The sequence below is a fragment of the Papilio machaon genome, chromosome 16 (genome assembly GCF_912999745.1).
Source record: "Papilio machaon chromosome 16, ilPapMach1.1, whole genome shotgun sequence".
NCBI classification, from domain to species: domain Eukaryota; kingdom Metazoa; phylum Arthropoda; class Insecta; order Lepidoptera; family Papilionidae; genus Papilio; species Papilio machaon.
Genome location: NC_060001.1, coordinates 889,152 through 906,347, shown reverse-complemented (window position 1 = coordinate 906,347; position 17,196 = coordinate 889,152). Strand labels below are relative to the sequence as shown.

Sequence of the window (17,196 nt, the reverse complement as noted above, 5' to 3'; positions counted from 1 at the left end):
TCCGATTTCGGTTCCGTTACATTTAATCAAATGTTATATGGGAGTCCAGTGGCGGGCGGCAACACGTTTATACTTGTCTTACTTTGTCACGATTATATTTTAATTTTTAATTGGTTTCGTGTAGTATTCGAGTTTTTGTGCGTTCTCGCTTCATTCCTGTATTTATCACCAATCAGGCTCATCTCATAAATAACATTAAGATGCGAGAATGATGACGACGCTACTGAATTTGATAATCAAGTTTTTAATAATATATATTTTTTTAATGTAAAAATGTAATAAATCGTATAACGTAGAAAAACGAAAATCGGTTTTGAATTCGATTACAAGATACGTTCTGTAACATCCCTAGTTTCCACCCCCTGCGTGGACTCAAATAAAACCTTAGCAGATAGAATTACAAAAGAAAAGTAAACATGGATATTATGTCAATATTTTATTTCATCTTGTCATATTTCTAGCAATTTTATTGAGGATAACAATAGCAGTAAAAATTGATTTTGGATTGTAATTCAAAAAGAGCATTTCTCTTGGATCATATTTTCCTTATACATTGTATTATGAAATCCATATAACAGAGAAATCACATCGGGGCGAGTCAGAAAGGTTATCGATGTTATCAACAGTTCTTTTGTTATTTTGTTCATAGCTCGCTAATGGTCGGTTGGCGATACTAGCAGTCTCAGTATATCGATCGTCACCGCAACTGACAACTAAACCCTTGCAACTATTTTTGTTACAATTTTTGTAATCAAAATGTTTTACTTTCTAACAATATTTTTGATAACTTCTGTGAATGTTAACTCCATGTCCATTGTTAATCCCGGACCTAAGTATCCACCGACAAAGGGAGAGGTTTGGCCGAAACCTCAACACGAAACTACGGAACTTACTTACTACACTTTTGATCCATCAAATTTTAAAGTGAAAGTAAGTGATTATTTTATTAATTTAAATAGTTAAGCTGTTAATTACTGCTGTATTATTTAGAGTATTTACTCAAGAAACTAGCTTCTTAAGATAATTAATTTTGTTTATATTATTTACATTTTTTTAGTATTTAATAATTTCAATTAACATTATATCAAGTAAATGACATAATCAATTTCCTCATTTTTCAATTTATCTAAATTTTAATTGATAATATAATAATATAGGTAACAAATAACACATGCAATACACTTACTTCGGCAATCGAAAGATACTCGTATATCGTGAGGAGCCTAAAACCGCAGCGAGACCAGAGGCCGATCTCGAGGACTGAGCGACGACAACGTGCGCTACAAGCCCAGACCTTGAAGCTTGGCGTCTTGCAAGAGTTACAAGTGCAACTGACAGAGCCATGCGAAGACTATCCACATTTAGAAATGGACGAAAAATGTAAGTTTTTATTAAGATGTTCATTGACGTGTTTAATAAATATAAAATGTAAAATCTGCTGCAATGTAATTATTTATAAGTAATTACAATGTCTATTAACGTTCATTAGTCCACGATTTGTAATTCGAATTGAAGCAACTCATAAACGTAGTTAATTTAGTACAATGTGCAATTAATCTGAGTCAAAATAATATATAAAACATAACATCGATGTTTTCCTTTTTTTTTCATAAGGTGAGTAACGAGCATGCGGCCACCTTAATTCGCCAAAATAGCGAATAACCCGCTGCCCATAGACATCGTAATTGCAGATGCTTTGCCTACCTTTAATCGAAGTAGGAGTAGACGCACAGAAATTTCTCTGTGCGTCTTCTATATTTACCCTTCCTGTATGTCTCCTCTTAAGTCAATTCCACTGCGCCTTCCCATTGTTTCCCTATAAAAAAAGGGTTGGAATGGAAAGGTCACTAAAATTAGGCCACCGGCACTAGAGACACTCGGAGGAACAGATTTTAAAGAGAAGGTAGTCTATGGATTAAATTACCCAGGGTAAATTAGTAATACGTGAATTTTTAACTACCGCACTCTTTGTCGTCTATTCACTAACTAACCCTTACTATACTAAGGGCGTCCGTAGTATATATTATGTGTAAGAAATTAATAACAGTAAGCAACAAAATAAGTAACCATCAGACTCTCATTGCGGCAGTAGGCATTGTATTCTTTCAAATTCGTTAAATAAAAAGTTTTTCATTGAATTAAAAACATTGTAATCGCATACGCAGATATGTACACTTAACCCAATACTACTGGAAGTAAAAAATGTTGGTAAATTATTTCTATTTCATTAAAAATAGTTTTACATTTTACGGCAATTATAATTATAAATGTATACAAGTATAAGTGTATAATTATGAAGGACTGTAAACATCGTTATCAATAATACTTTAAATCGATCAGTAATTAAGATTCGCCTAATGAACAGCGTATTGGCCTTTAGATACAGTCGAGTGCCTTTTTAAGGTTATACTATGTGTGAAATATTTCGCTGATAATCATATCTTACATAAATATACACGCCAATCATCCAAAGAGATCAGACATCCATTTAACGCTATCCTGGCTCACATCTTTTTGTTTCTTTTCTAGACGAAACAAAATACCTACACTAAAATGTTCTATTTTTTCCCTATTTAGTGCTATCCATTTCTCGACCTATATTTTTGGGTTTTCGTGAATATTTTTAATGTCGTATACAATAAAATTTTATTAATTTTAATGTACACTGCAAATAAAGGCTACACTGATACATATATATATATATATATATATATATATATATATACATAATATGATCAAGGGCATCGACAAAGACGAAGAAAATTGAAAAATTTAAAATAGATAACACCTATACAAACAATCACTGGCCTGTGTGGTACTGGTGGTACTGCACCAGTGATTCATACGCCAGCGAGATGATGCTGAGGTTGTGGTCTCTGCACCTGTCAAATTAAAAATCATTAATCTGCTTTCAGACAGGCTGAGCGTGTCCGCAGTGTCAATACTGTCGAGCTCCTCCGTGTGGGGCATACTCCGCGGCCTCGAGACATTCGCACAAAAGTTCTACATCTCCGATGACATGAATGTGAGACAAAAACCGGTGTTTTTATAATTGCCGCATGACTTAGGGACATCACTTGAACTTTAGTAGTAACTAGTGATGCATTGTGTAAAACGTAATGAACGGTAAAAATACCCAATCGCTGTTAGAAACTTAAACGATTTTATTAAATTTTGTTTTTAACGATATTAAAACAAATAGAATAATTCTATTGATGATGATTCGACGATATCAGCTACTCATAGACAGCTAAATGTATGAGAAAAGAAAATTGAAATTTGTCTTTGGTTACTAGTAGTAAGTTACAGACTTGGCTTATTCTGTCCGTGTTACGCGTCAGGAGCTGAGAATAAATACGTCTGTAGTGGAGGATTTCCCGGAGTATGCGCACCGTGGGCTACTGCTGGACACTGGCCGACATTACATCTCGGTGTCCAACATCCTGCTCACACTTGATGCGATGGCTATGAACAAGATGAACGTCTTCCACTGGCACATCGTCGATGACCAGAGCTTCCCATACCAGAGTGAAAAATTCCCCGACCTTAGGTTAGTCACTAAAGATCCTGAATACCTCTTGAATAATTTGTGATTAAATATTTCCACACTATGCTTCAAAAACTCAAAATTTTAGGGTTTAGTACTTAATCAGTGTAAGGTAATAAATTGGGTAGTTCCCTTTATCTGTTTTTAAGTTAATTTGTGATCTTTGCTTTTGAATTGAAGTCGTGAAAGGTATTAAAATTAATAATGTGATTATTCATGGCTAAGAAATTACATTCTTTCTAATGAACGTACAAAGTATTTGAATATTTTCTTATCATAAAATTTTATTCGCTTAATTTCACTTATTATACACACGATAACAATATTACTAGCTGTCGCGCGCAACTTTGTCCGCACTAAAAACATCTATCCATTGACAAAAACTTTCGCATATATAACATTAGTAAGATAACCCGCTTTTGTTTTGTTTCTGTATAATATACCTTGTTTCTTTTTCATTTGGTTTTCCGAAAAATTATTATCTGTGCATTTATCTTGTAAATTAAACTAAGTAAGTAGCTTAAAATGTAAATATTTGTAAGTTCAAAGCTTACGTTGTTTATATTACTGTATATTGTTCTACGGCAGTTTGTATGGCGCGTATCATTCCTCCATGGTGTACACGAAAGACAACATTGCACAAATTGTGGAGTACGCTCGACTGCGCGGCATTAGGGTCCTGCCCGAGTTTGATGTACCTGGTAATTATATTTTGCTTAAATAAACTATCGTCGAAGATGAATTATTAAAGTAATTCGAAAATTAATAAAAATCGTGCAGGACATACGCGGTCATGGGGAAACGCGTATCCCAATATCTTAACGCCATGCTACCGCGGGAACGAGGTAGTGGGACTGGGTCCCATGAACCCCATCCGGAACATCACCTACAAAATGATCCGTGACCTCTTTCACGAAGTGCAAACTCGGTTCCCCGACAAGTATCTGCACATCGGCGGTGACGAGGTGGAGATGCTCTGCTGGTAAATTGACTTAAGACAATTAAAACTAAATTTAATTGAAATATAATTTCTGGTTAAACCATTCTAGTTAAAAATAAACTGAAACTTATAAACAAAATTAAGACGAGCGCACCGAGTATATTTAGAAAAGTTTCGGAACTATCACTCAGACAGAAGAACCCCCGATAGCTCCGAAACTAGTTGGTGAATAATAATGAGACTGTAGCCGTTAGTAATGTGAGGCTACAGATTATCTTGTGCGTTAGTACTGATGTGTTGCTATCCACAGGCGGTCCAACCCAGAGATCCGCGAGTACTTGCAGGAGAACGGGTTGAAAGTGGAAGAGCTGCACGCCCTGTTCATGCAAAACACCATACCGCTGCTCGCTGATGGATCCAAGATCGTCGTATGGCAAGTGGGTACCAATAGAGACGAGTGCTTTGACGTAGGGCCAAGAGAAATCGAATACACGACCAGTGACTCATGAAACTGGTGATGCGCTCGTGATCCTGCTGTTCCGGCGTTTACCCGGCAAAAACGCGGCCTTGCGGACAGACATACAACTCACGCCTTTAACTCGCTGGTTTGTCAGGGGGGTAGGCAGATATCACAGACCTCCGCAATTCACTTATCACCATTTCGGGAGACGGAACGCGTTGAGTGGCGAGTCGCGTCGCCGTCTTTTTCTTTCGGGAATTCACACATCTTTGAAGTTTCTTTTTGCTGTTACGTGCGCATTGTCATGATGATTTTCGTTCACCGTAAGAACGTCGGACAAATGTACATATTATGTATATCGAAAATCAAAAAACACATTGGTATAAGGTGGGCTTGGAGCCCAGGACCTGCAGAAGTCAAGTGCTTAACGCCTGAGCCACCGACGCTCTTCTATGAAAAATATGAAAATTGGTTTTTCGTTATTAAATACATCATGTTTACGAAGTTTTTTTCATATTACGTAAAGACAATCTAATTTAATTAATATGTAGATTTTATGTTGTTAGTCGACTTAATTTTTCAAATTTATTGGATTAAAAGATAGCCGCCACTGTATGCGACATACAAAAAGTAATTAACGTAATTAAAATATGTTTCTATATTTTAGGAAGTATTTGATGAAGATGTACCTTTGACTAGCGACACACTCGTGCAAGTTTGGAAGAATGATTGGGTTGGAGAAATGGTGAAGGTAATGTTATTAGGAACTAGGAACTCATATCGAGTTTCCTTCTGTCTTACAACATGAGTTCACTGGAAACCATAATATATATTTTATTGGTGTTGATTCATAGGTGCTGGAGGCCGGTCATCGCGTGCTTTTCTCGTCGGCGTGGTACCTGGACCACCTGGGGGCCGAGTGGCCGACGTTATATGTATCAGACCCGCGGGATATGGTGCGCGACGCCACTGGCAACGATACGCTGACCGCCGGCGTGATCGGCGGCGAGGCCTGCATGTGGGGAGAGATGGTCGACGACAGGAATGTTATATCGAGGTGCCTAAACATATATTATGTTGTGATGAACAATACGATTTGAAGATTTAACATTCTTTATTAAATATTTTACTTTAAATATAACAAATTTCTTTTTCACTATTGAACACAATTGCAATATATCCTTCTAATAGCCCTCAATAATAATTTTATCGTATGCACAGAGTGTGGCCGCGCGCGAGTGCTGTAGCGGAGCGGCTGTGGAGCGCGCCCAAGTCGAGTCAGCACCGCCGCTACTACTTCGAGATGTCGCCACAGCCCGAGGTCTACCGCCGCATGGAGGAGCACGTGTGCCGCATGAATAGGAGGGGCATCGCCGCTCAACCGGCCAGCGGCCCGGGCTTTTGTCTCGTTTAAAAAATAAATTCATATAAATCCTCTTTTGTGCCTTTCTTGTTTTTATGCCTGTCGAAACTGTAAATGATGAATCTGTATATTTTTATGTTTTTCTTGCATTTTTAGTACATATTCATCCAGTTCCACTATGATAAACTTGACTACTTTATTGAATATAAGTGTGTTGATAGAGGACACGAGTCAGTTTTAATTGCACTACGAACTGACGCTTAAGCGGGAAACATTTTGACGGAAATTCCGCTGAATTTCTTCAATACATGTCACGATATTATTACATATATACATAATCATGGGTATTACAACTAAAATTGATGACCTAAAGTTCAACTCACTGTTCGCTTGTGTGAAGCAGATAAATGCACCGCACCGGTTCAGCTCAAAAGCTCAAATCGTACCTACATATAGTCAAACAAGCATATTTAGCCCGATGAAAGAGGCGCTGCTGTCGTGTTTTCGTGTCATCTAGGACCAAGTATATTCTTTATCTGAGGGCATAATATAGAACATTTTACAAAAAAAATGACAGCTACAAACGAAAAGCTACATAGACTAAGAACATATTCTATGTGGGGCCTGGTGATCATGATCGACCGCTCTACTTGACTCTCCTCCTGGCTCGCGACTCAGAGCTGATTTACACACGTATACTACATATTCTTTATATTTTAATGCATTATATACAGTAAACAAAAAACTACCCTTAAAATTCCTGCTCTTTTCTCATAAACCGTAAACTATTGTATCGTTCTTATAGCGCGTACTACCCTAGGCCGTCACTAATCTTTGGAATATTTATCATCTGTAACGATTAGTAAATGGTAAACAATTTTTGTTTGAATACATGTGCACATCGTGTTCATAATTTTTACCGTATATTATTTTTAAAATAAGCGATATGCGACTCGTTTTCTAAAAAAATAAAATCAATAATGTCAGGGTATTTAGAAGTAAAGTACCCTTTCAAATCAAACCTCGGACTAAATCCTTTCAAGGTAAGTTTTATTTCGAAATCAGAAACTTGTTTGTGATTTTTTTTTAAATACTTATTGTTGGGTTTGTTAGTCATGGAAGAAACAATGGTGTATACTCCGGCCAAGTGCGACTTGTGGCGGTGGGTCCTTGGCGGTGTACTGCAGCGAGGCGGGCGCTCCCGCGGGCACAGTGGACCTGCCCTCAGGTTGCATTGTGAAGCGGGCAAAGTCTCGCACTCGCCCGCACGCGTTCGCAGTGTTTTCCGTTGAGGAGCCCTGCAAGCCTCGCGTGCTACTCGCCGCAACTTCCCATCATGATGCGCAACACTGGATGGACAAGATTCGGAACTTACTGAATACTGAAAATTTGATTGGTGAGTTTATATTTTACTACCTTCCTCCACACAATGTTTACTGTTTTTGTGAATTATTGTTTGAAGATAGTTAGGTAAAAGTTTTTTATCTGTCATTTTCATGTAGGTATATAATATATAGTAATTAAGGAAATTAGCAATTATCTGTGCATATTAAATTCAGTTTTTAAATAAATACATTAAAAAAATTATTAGGTTTTTATTTTCACAAGGTGGTAAACACGCAAGTGGTCACCTGAATATGTCTAAATAGTGAAATAGCCGCTGCCCATAGACATCGGCAATTGCAGATGCATAGCCTATTATTAATCAATAGAGGAAGGAACACACAGGTAGACCCAAGAATGATTGACAATTGAGACAGAAAGGGTTTGATAAAATTGAAATTTATGTAAGGAGGTTTATAGCCTTTCACACCCTTTTGAAGACATTAAAAGTTATTATAATTGTTTTTACCTTCAGAAAATACACCAGCAGATTTAATAATAGAAGGATCTTTCCTTTTGTTTTTATTATTTGTCCTATCCCTCTTGTTTTTGTCTATAAAGGTTATATTAAATAAGATCATAAACAGAGTAGATATTTTATAAATCAAAATATACAGGAAAAAAAGACACCCTTCCACCAATTTTAAACTATAGATTAAATAATAACATACCCTTTGTTTCTACTTTTTGTTATATTTTAGTTTGGAGTGAAAACATTTTTAATTGGTTTTACACCTCCCAGGGAAAGATCATGCGGTTGTTTGAACGATGCCAGTCTTTGTAATAGATCGGAATCTAAGCCATTTGAGGATTTGTCTCTTCTGTTAAATCTACCCACCAAATGAAACACGGAATTCTGTGGATGTCCGGTTTGCAAACGAGATTGTTTTTTAAATATCTAAAATGTTTAGATCCTATACAGAAAACAGTAATTTAGCTTATTTGACTCTTTTGACCATATTTTTATATAGGAAACTAACTTTTACCCGCGACTTCGTCCGCGCGGAATAAAAAATAGAAAACGGAGTAAAAATTATCCTATGTCCGTTTCCTGGTTCTAAGCTACCTGCCTACCAATTTTCAGTCAAATCGATTCTGGTGTTCTTGAGTTATATAGTGTAACTAACACAACTTTCTTTTATATATATAGATAAGATTGATATATATTTTTTTTATTGTTCACTGGGTATTTTAGTCATTGATATAAATTCAGGGTTTGTTTCTCATATGTTTATTTTTAATCTGCATATTATGTCAATAATTATATTATTGTTATAACTAACACAGATGAAGATGTCAAGGAAGGGCATTTAAAGTGACCCCTTGACTCAGGGCCATTGTGAAGTCACTCTGAATTTTTTAATTTATTATTCACACCCATAAATAAGCATCAAGAAAGTGTTTGGGCTTTCCATCTTTAATCTATCTTATTGTTCTAAGAAGTAGGCTGAATATAAATAAATAAAACTTATTCCTCTAAGCCTAGTACTATGGTGGCTAATAATGGTAGACACCAGCAACAACAACATCAGTTGCACAAATTGGCCGGCTCGCCCGGTGAAATACCACGACTACACAGAAGACAGGCGTGAAGTGGAAGTAATTCTGCGTTTCGTCTGATGAGTGTGGTGCCGGAGGTCTAATTTTAGTCCTCTTTCCCTTCCCACCCCTTTTCTAATAAGGAAAGGATGGGAAGGGGAGGTGGATTTGATGGAGGAGATGCATAGGAAGGTTAAATATTATCTTTTTGTGCGTCTCTTCCTTCGTCGATTGAGGGTAGACAACGCATCTGCAATTGCGAATGTCAATGGGCAGCGGTCGCATCGCCATTTCGGCGAATTCATGTGGCCGCTTGCTCGTTTGCCACCTTGTAATATAAAAAAAAACGATGGTTATGGGGTACATTTTCCTAGATTGTTTTTTAATTAAATTCTTCCATCATACTTGGTGGTACTACCACTTTAGTGTCCCATGCTCGCCCGGCCGTGGCCCAAATTTGCGTCATTGTGTGACGTCACAACATTGAATGCAAATGCGTTTTGCGTTTATAATTGTAATCCGACAAATGTGTAACAAACGACAAAACGCACGAATTGATGTAGCATTGTTTAACTTCGAGTTTATGAACTTGTCGTGTTAAGAGATTGCCTTGTGTGTGACATGCAATATTTTTTTATAGTTTTTTGTTACCACGGTCGACGGAAAACAATATGTGATTTGAAGTTATGACTATTTGTTTCGTGTATAGTAGATATTTGATTTTTTTTTTTTTTTGTTTTTATGGCGAATAGTGTAGGATAAAGAAAGTTATAAGTTGTTGTATATATTGAGGGTAAGAAAATAAAAAATCTTTTATATTTTTAAATAAAAATATCGGTTATGAATCAATTGGAATCCACATATAATAATGTAAGAGGTTTTTTGTTGAAGTTTCTTTACTCGATGTTTTAAAAAAAAGTTCTTTTCTTATACGAAATACTTGCTTCGTTAGTAAACTTTGCAGCCTGTCACTTGACCAAATGTTCCATTGTTCATTCAGTCTCATACACAGAAACATATGTCATTCATTCAACTCATTCGCTTTGGGGCAGTTTCCCTTGACCTTCGTGAGACTTGTGTAAATTTTTCTTGGCTATATAATCTCATAATATTTACAATATTTGTAGAAATGAACTCATTAAAAAGCTATTTGACATATCTGTCTAAAATTATGTTCATTTTAAGAACATAGCAAAAAATTTTTTTTTATAATAAATTAGTAACGTAACGAGTTAATTATGAATTTAACTCTGGGTATTGTGTTTTGAAAATAGCAAAATTGTAGGGGATTTTATAACTCATTTCTTTTGAAATTTAAATCCATTGGTTTTTCCACCGTTGAAATTTTCAAGTTAAAATGGCAAATATGTACTTACATATAAATATAAAAATACAAGGTCAATGAAACTTAACGTATTCTTGTTGTTATCATTGCCCAGTTCATCAATATGTTAACAAATACAGCTTTAGAATCATGCTTCATTCACCTTCATTCGTTCATCATTCATTGCAGACGAGGGCCCGGTGAAGGACTCGTTCAGTGTGACGGTGTTGAGCACGGAGTTGTCAAAGAAGTGCGGGCTGAGCGGCGCCGACTGCTCGGTTACGGTGGGAGCTGCGGGGCTCCTGGTGGCGAAGCCCCGACGACTGGCGACATTGCTCCCCTGGCCCCACCTAGTCGAACTGCGCCCTGACCCTGATGATAAGAATATATGCGTGCTTACGCTTGATAGGTTGGTCTACTAATGCTTTCGCTTTTTTTCACATTAAAGTCATTATCGATTTATCATCATCAACTCTCCAAAGCTTACATCATCATTATTTCATCATCTGTGTCAGATTAACTAACTTGCTATTCGTAATACAGTTGATTTTCAATTATGTACACATAAGGATTTTATGTAAAATTGGAAATTGTAGAAACATATGTTTTAAGTTCAATAGGCATACCTTGAAGTAAGACAATATATCGGTATGAAAAATATTTACTACGTACCAAATATTATTATCAAAAACTTATTGAAAAACAAACTCTAGATCTGCGTTGTAACAGTAAAATGCTCTAATCACTATGCCATAGGGTCTTTAACAATGTAAAAATATGTAAAGGTTATTTATTTTCCTCAAGACGAGTACAACAAAAATAACATTATTATACGTAATTAGTGGTTCCCGTGAGAACGGCTATTACATAATGATCGCGAAACAATTGTTAGCGCTTAGCAAGTGAACTAGTATTCAGCCGATTGGTATGTGTTAATGTTTGTCCAGTCGTAAAGTGTAGTAATTTTTGTAAAGTTTAGTTCCACTAGTAACTAATTAAAACAAATTTGCTGTTGTGTATGTTTGTTCTGATGATCTAAATTTATGTTTCTTATCTTTTGTCAAGGGATACCTTATGAAAGATATTGCAATTTTGTTCTCTGGTAACAATGAAAATGGTGATTATTAATTGCGAAAATTCGTAGCTCTCTATTAAAAATGATGATCGTCCCATCTGCAGTGGGTTCAGTCAAGGCAGCGGTGTAATGAAGCTGTCGAGCCCGCTGGCCGGCGAGCTGGCGGCGGCGGTGCGCAGCGCGTTGCGGCGCCGCGCCCTGCCTCGCGCAGCTAAGCTCAGCCGGAGCGAAGGCGACCTCAGAAGTCGTAGAGAAGTTGAAGCTGGTAGGTATCTTAACATTTAGTATATGTTTCGTACAATTTTTCCTATCTTTAGGTCACATGTCGAGAAGGCCACGGATGGGCAACAAAAGATGTTATTGCGAACTATACCATTGTTGAAAGAATGTTATATTTATAGAAGAGGCGCGGCGCAGCAGCTGGTACAGCGGACCCTCGGAGGTGTCGCTCGACGATACAGACCTCATTATGTGCAAGGTATAGGTCTTTTCAAATACAATCCTTCCCTCCCCATACAATGACACACTCCCGCTACATCTCAATACTTCTACTACTAAAACCCACCAAGATAAGATGTAACAAAATTTGTATTTTTAAGAATATTGGGTTAAGTGAAGTGATATTTAATATATATTTTTGTATGGTCAGGAGTCTCGTCCGTTCCCCGCGGGTTCGTTGTCACTGCGGGCGCGTGCGTTGCTGCACCTCGCGCCGTACGAGCACACAGACAGGTAACGGTATATCCACCTAGCCGTCTGTTGCTTGTCTGAGCTCGAATGTGACATGTGTATGACGTACTGTGTTGTGCAGCAGCTACGACCGGCGCTCTCTGGTGTCGGTGGCGTCGGGAGTGTACGAGGAAATCGCGGAGGAGCCGGCTGGGGGTGGGGGTGGGGGTGCAGCGCGGGCGATGGCGGCAAGACGTGCACTGGACTGCGAGGAGCCCACGTATGAGAGTGTGGCGGAGTGCCTGTACGCTACAGTGCGCCGCGCACGACGCGCCCCGCCACCACCACTGCCGCCGAGACAACATGCGCCGTATGTACATTGTACACTGTCATATACATCTCGTCATTAAATCATTTGCTTCTTAATACAGTGGGGATTGGTTCTACTCATGTATAAATAATGTTTTTTTCACGTGTTATTCAATAAAACACAATACGTCCCCTTTAAAAATAATCTATTTGTAATCATAACTATATGAAACCTTCCCGCTGCTAGTTTGCCCCCTTCTCTTATGAAAAAAAAAAAAATAATAACACTACGAAACTTTATACAACATGAACAATTCTTTTAAAGCTTTTTTTATATATTAAAAGGTGGCAAATGAGCAAATGGCCCCCTGAATTCGCCGAAATAGCAAGGCGACCGTTACCCATCCGCAAATGAAGACGCGTTGCCTACCTTTAATCAACGGAGAAGGGAACGCACAGAAAGAGAATATTTCCTCTTCCTTTGCGTCCTCTTTTCCGCCAAATCCACTTCTTCCCATCCTTTCCTAATAGGAAAAGGGTGGGAAAGGAAAGAGGACTAAAATTAGGCCTCCGTCACCACACTCATCATACGAAACGCGGAATTGCTTCCACTTCGCCAGTCTTCTGTGTGTTCTGTACAACAAACTGAAGGAACGCGAAAAATTTGATTTGATATATTATTAATTATTATATGTCACGACGCTAACAAGATGCTAGTGCGATTTAAAGTACTGGTAGCGCCATCTATATTTACGTTATCAACAACTGAACGTTTAATCTCGTGTACTTGCAGACTGGTGAAGCTGGGCGAGGCGTGGGTGAGCGGTGTCAGTGTGGGTGCGGGCGCGGCGGTGACACGACACAGCTCGCTCGGCTCTCTGCCACGATACTGTCACACGCGCACGCTGCCCAAAGCACGCCAGCCCTTCAGCGTCTTCAGGTACATACTAAATAAATCTATATATATAAAAGAAAGTCGTGTTAGTTACACTATTTATAACTCAAGATCGGTCGAACTGATTTGACTGAAAATTGGTGGGCAGGTAGCTTAGAACCAGGAAAAGGACATAGGATAATTTTTATCCCGTTTTCTATTATTCCGCGCGGACGGTGTCGCGGGTAAAAGCTAGTATAAACTAAAAAAATCCCCATGTTTTCATCCGATCCGAGGCCAGCACTGATATTTTAAAATCTCAATTTCCAGAAAAAGACTGAAAAGCGATTCCCGGCTGGCGAGCTCACCGAAATCTGAGAACTCCAAAGAAATCAAAGACGTCGAAACGAAGAAGAAGAAATTCGACTTCCCACCGCCGCGGGATATATTCAAGAGCTTCAGAGTTAGCAGGAAGATGAAGAACCTTAAGATCGGCTCCGCGCTGGTGAAAGGCGAGACCAAGAGCTGTGAATTCCTCGATGACACGCGACACGTCGCCACCAACAGGTGCTCCAAGTCTGTGGAGTGCCTGGAGGGGGCGCCGCCTGACGAGCCGGAAGTCGACCTCTCCCTCCAGATAGATGATTCAGGTCTGGCTGCGCTCGCGCTGCCGCCGGAGATAGTGGAGCTGATCCTGCGAGGTCGAGACCAGCTCGCCAAGCTGCGGCTGAAGGAGGTGACGGTGGAGGGTGACTACGTACCCATGTCTCCCATAGTACCACCTCCACCCAGCGAGCACCACTACATCGTCATGTCTCCTCGCACCAACCTCGTCTGATCTAGTCCACGCTCTGTGCTGCAGTGTTACCAGCTAATAAAGGTATGTGATATTTAGTAGAAAGGGGTAGTAATTTATTTGGTAGAAATTAAAATTCGGAAAGGACTGAATTTTATCTGACTGTCTTTATGTCGGATATTAGCTTTTTATATGATTATGACGTTTTAAATATGCTTTTCATATTTAGCAAATGACTGACTTGTGATGAGATAAAGCTCATAGTAATATGATGTACTTTGATGAAGATGGAAGCGAATGTTTTTGAAATTAAACTGTGATACAGTCTGACATCACAAAAAATACCACAAGGAAAATAACATATAGAAAATGTTTCTTTGTATACATACAAATTAACATGCATATAGATGAAAGTTTACTAAACTGGAAAGATTTTTTGATGAATTATTATTTAATTGATAAAAATATGTTTTAGTTGATAACTTTATTAAGTATATAAAGGCATAATATTTTTTTTTTCTTTAGAATTTAATTATTTAAAATCTCTGTCAATAACCGTCCAAGTAAGCAAAGATGACTAGAGGATGTCAAATAAAATAGAAAGTGGAGGAAAGAAAAATAAGTATGATAATTGTGACAGATGTTATTAAGTTTGTTTAATTGTGTTTTTTTTTTATTTTTAATTCGATCTCTTTACACATTTCGCTTACTCTTACTTCTGTCGCACGAGACGGTATTTATAAATTAACCCGCTATTTGGCTTTAATGTTTCTGAAAGTTATAAATGGAAAAATTACATTAAAAGGCCTACTGTCTACTTTAAAAAAAAACATTTAAAGACTTTAATAATATACATATCGTAGCTGAAAAATACTTACAAAATAATTTCATATGTAAAATTCAACTTATATTGCTTATTTTAGTCAACTTTCTACATTTAATTGCAGTAAAAAAAATTGGATAATATTTTTTACGCTAAGCTGTGTTCCTGAACCATTTACAAAATCCAGTATTATTTCGTAATCGTAACAAAATTTCATATTCGTCAATTTTTTTAGATAGTTGACATTTCTAAAATATTCCATTTGTCCAAAAACTTTCGTCCTAAAAACTATAGACAATAGTATTATTGTCAAATTTAAGTTAAATAATTTTATTGTAATGCTTGGTTTACATTGTACCAGTACAGTGTATCGGCTCATTGGCGCCAGTTAAAGTGTACACTGTCTTACTGTACTGGCTTAATGTAAACCAGGCATTAAGGATTTTTTTTTGGCCTTTTGACTAACATTTTAATGTATATGCACTGCCTTGTATAAGATATAGTAGGAAAATAAGATTGATACCATCACGGTGTTTTATATTTGAACTAGTTTCGAATAGGTTATAGTTAGGACCGGGATGTGAACGAATTGTATTTAAGACATAGACTCAAAGCTAGTTTTAGTTTATAAGGTAACTTAGGCGAGGCTTCGCGTAATAAACTTCGCCTTACGACTGAAAACAACTTGAATTATCGTCGCCTAAATTATAAAATTTGAAGTGGTTGTTTACACTAGAAAATAGTTTTTGTATAGTTGGTTTCAAATATCATGGCGACCTAAAGACAATCGGCGCGCTGCGCAGTACCTCCCCCCCTATCCCCTTACACCTAAAATTGTATTCTGCGCAGCGACTCGCACGAACTTAATACCCGTCAAGATGTCTGAAAACTACTATAAATTGACATTAATTCCAAACTTTGTATAATTGTTTGGACACTTGGATATCAATATAAAATGGCCGCTTTGATGACTTTCAAGTTAGGTGACGCGAAGTGACCTCGTACGAATTAAAGGCAGCTTTATGTAACTAAGTATACGGCTTTATTTTGCGCTGACGTGTTGTGATATTTAATGTAACTTGTTAAGTATTTGGCTTTGTTGGTTAATGAAATAATATGTTGGTTGCAAACGTTGGACGATTGGTAAATTGATGCCAAGTATTGTTGGAAATTGTTTGTGTGGCAAATGTTTCCAAGTTTAGAAGCGTGTGGCAAACAAATGTTGCTTATGTTTTGTCAAGTTTTGATATTGGCCAGTCTTAGCTTGATTGCGTAGCTTATTTTCTAGTGTATTTTCTTGAGATTTAGGTCATAATATTAAAGATCTGACCCAATATGTTATCTTAGACTAGTACTTAATTCTAGCGTCCTTATATCTTTGCTTTTTATAAGAATGTTGAATCGATCTCCTTAATTTTCAATTTGTATTTAATTAAATAACAAATTTATTGCGAGATGTGATAGATTTGGCGAAGTATTATTTTTGTATAAGTTTTAAAATGATGTAAGAGTTTTTTTTAGAACATTTTCACAGTGTAATTGTTCTCTCTTGTTTCACTTTAATTATTTACATCACAATTATTTTAATGTCTATATTTTTTTAGTAGCTTTTATAATTTAAGACTATATTCCACGTGAGCGGTAAATGCGATGAAGTGACGCGACACAATTTGTTTTTGGTCAAATGTCGTGACAGTGGAAACCCACTATAAGTTTAAATTAATGATACCGCGTCGTTTCGCATCGCTTTTACTGTTGATGTAAACAACGCCTTACATTTTAGTTTTCATTGTTTATAATTTTTACTAGTATTTCTGTTTTAATTTTTGATATCCCTTTAACAAAATCTTAATAACTATAAAGTTAAAAGCTGTTTTAAGATCAGCAATTACGTTTATAATGTGAGAGTTTTTTTTAGAATATTATGTATATATATTTTGTTTGACTGTAGTGCGATACGCACGAGGGGATAGATACGTTGTTGGTTTGTTTGATTAGTTTATTTATTTAGCGGCTGGGTGTTTGTGAGAGGAGCACGATCTTGTGTTATTCAAATAAAGTTTGTACGTGTATGATGTCTTGTATTTTATTAAT

At 37.1% G+C, this 17,196-nt stretch overlaps 2 protein-coding genes across 3 annotated transcripts; both read left to right on the top strand.

The window, feature by feature from the left end:
* Positions 1-387: 387 nt before the first annotated feature.
* LOC106715762 (beta-hexosaminidase subunit alpha) lies at positions 388-6,384 on the top strand. Its single transcript, XM_014509112.2, has 10 exons — positions 388-930; positions 1,158-1,380; positions 2,916-3,025; positions 3,342-3,550; positions 4,136-4,248; positions 4,328-4,529; positions 4,798-4,924; positions 5,615-5,698; positions 5,802-6,004; positions 6,169-6,384. Exons 1-10 carry the CDS (start codon positions 757-759, stop codon positions 6,359-6,361), a joined length of 1,638 nt encoding a protein of 545 aa, XP_014364598.2. The 5' UTR covers positions 388-756; the 3' UTR covers positions 6,362-6,384.
* A 794-nt stretch (positions 6,385-7,178) lies between these two features.
* On the top strand, positions 7,179-14,702 carry LOC106715722. 2 transcript variants are annotated; one of them, XM_045681554.1, is made up of 9 exons: positions 7,179-7,353; positions 7,424-7,706; positions 10,746-10,965; positions 11,736-11,896; positions 12,033-12,109; positions 12,281-12,363; positions 12,446-12,670; positions 13,403-13,549; positions 13,814-14,702. In XM_045681554.1, exons 1-9 carry the CDS (start codon positions 7,291-7,293, stop codon positions 14,319-14,321), a joined length of 1,767 nt encoding a protein of 588 aa, XP_045537510.1. In that variant the 5' UTR covers positions 7,179-7,290; the 3' UTR covers positions 14,322-14,702. The 2 variants fall into 2 exon arrangements, with proteins under 2 accessions (XP_045537510.1, XP_045537509.1); XM_045681553.1 differs by having other exon boundaries at positions 12,443-12,670.
* Positions 14,703-17,196: the final 2,494 nt, after the last annotated feature.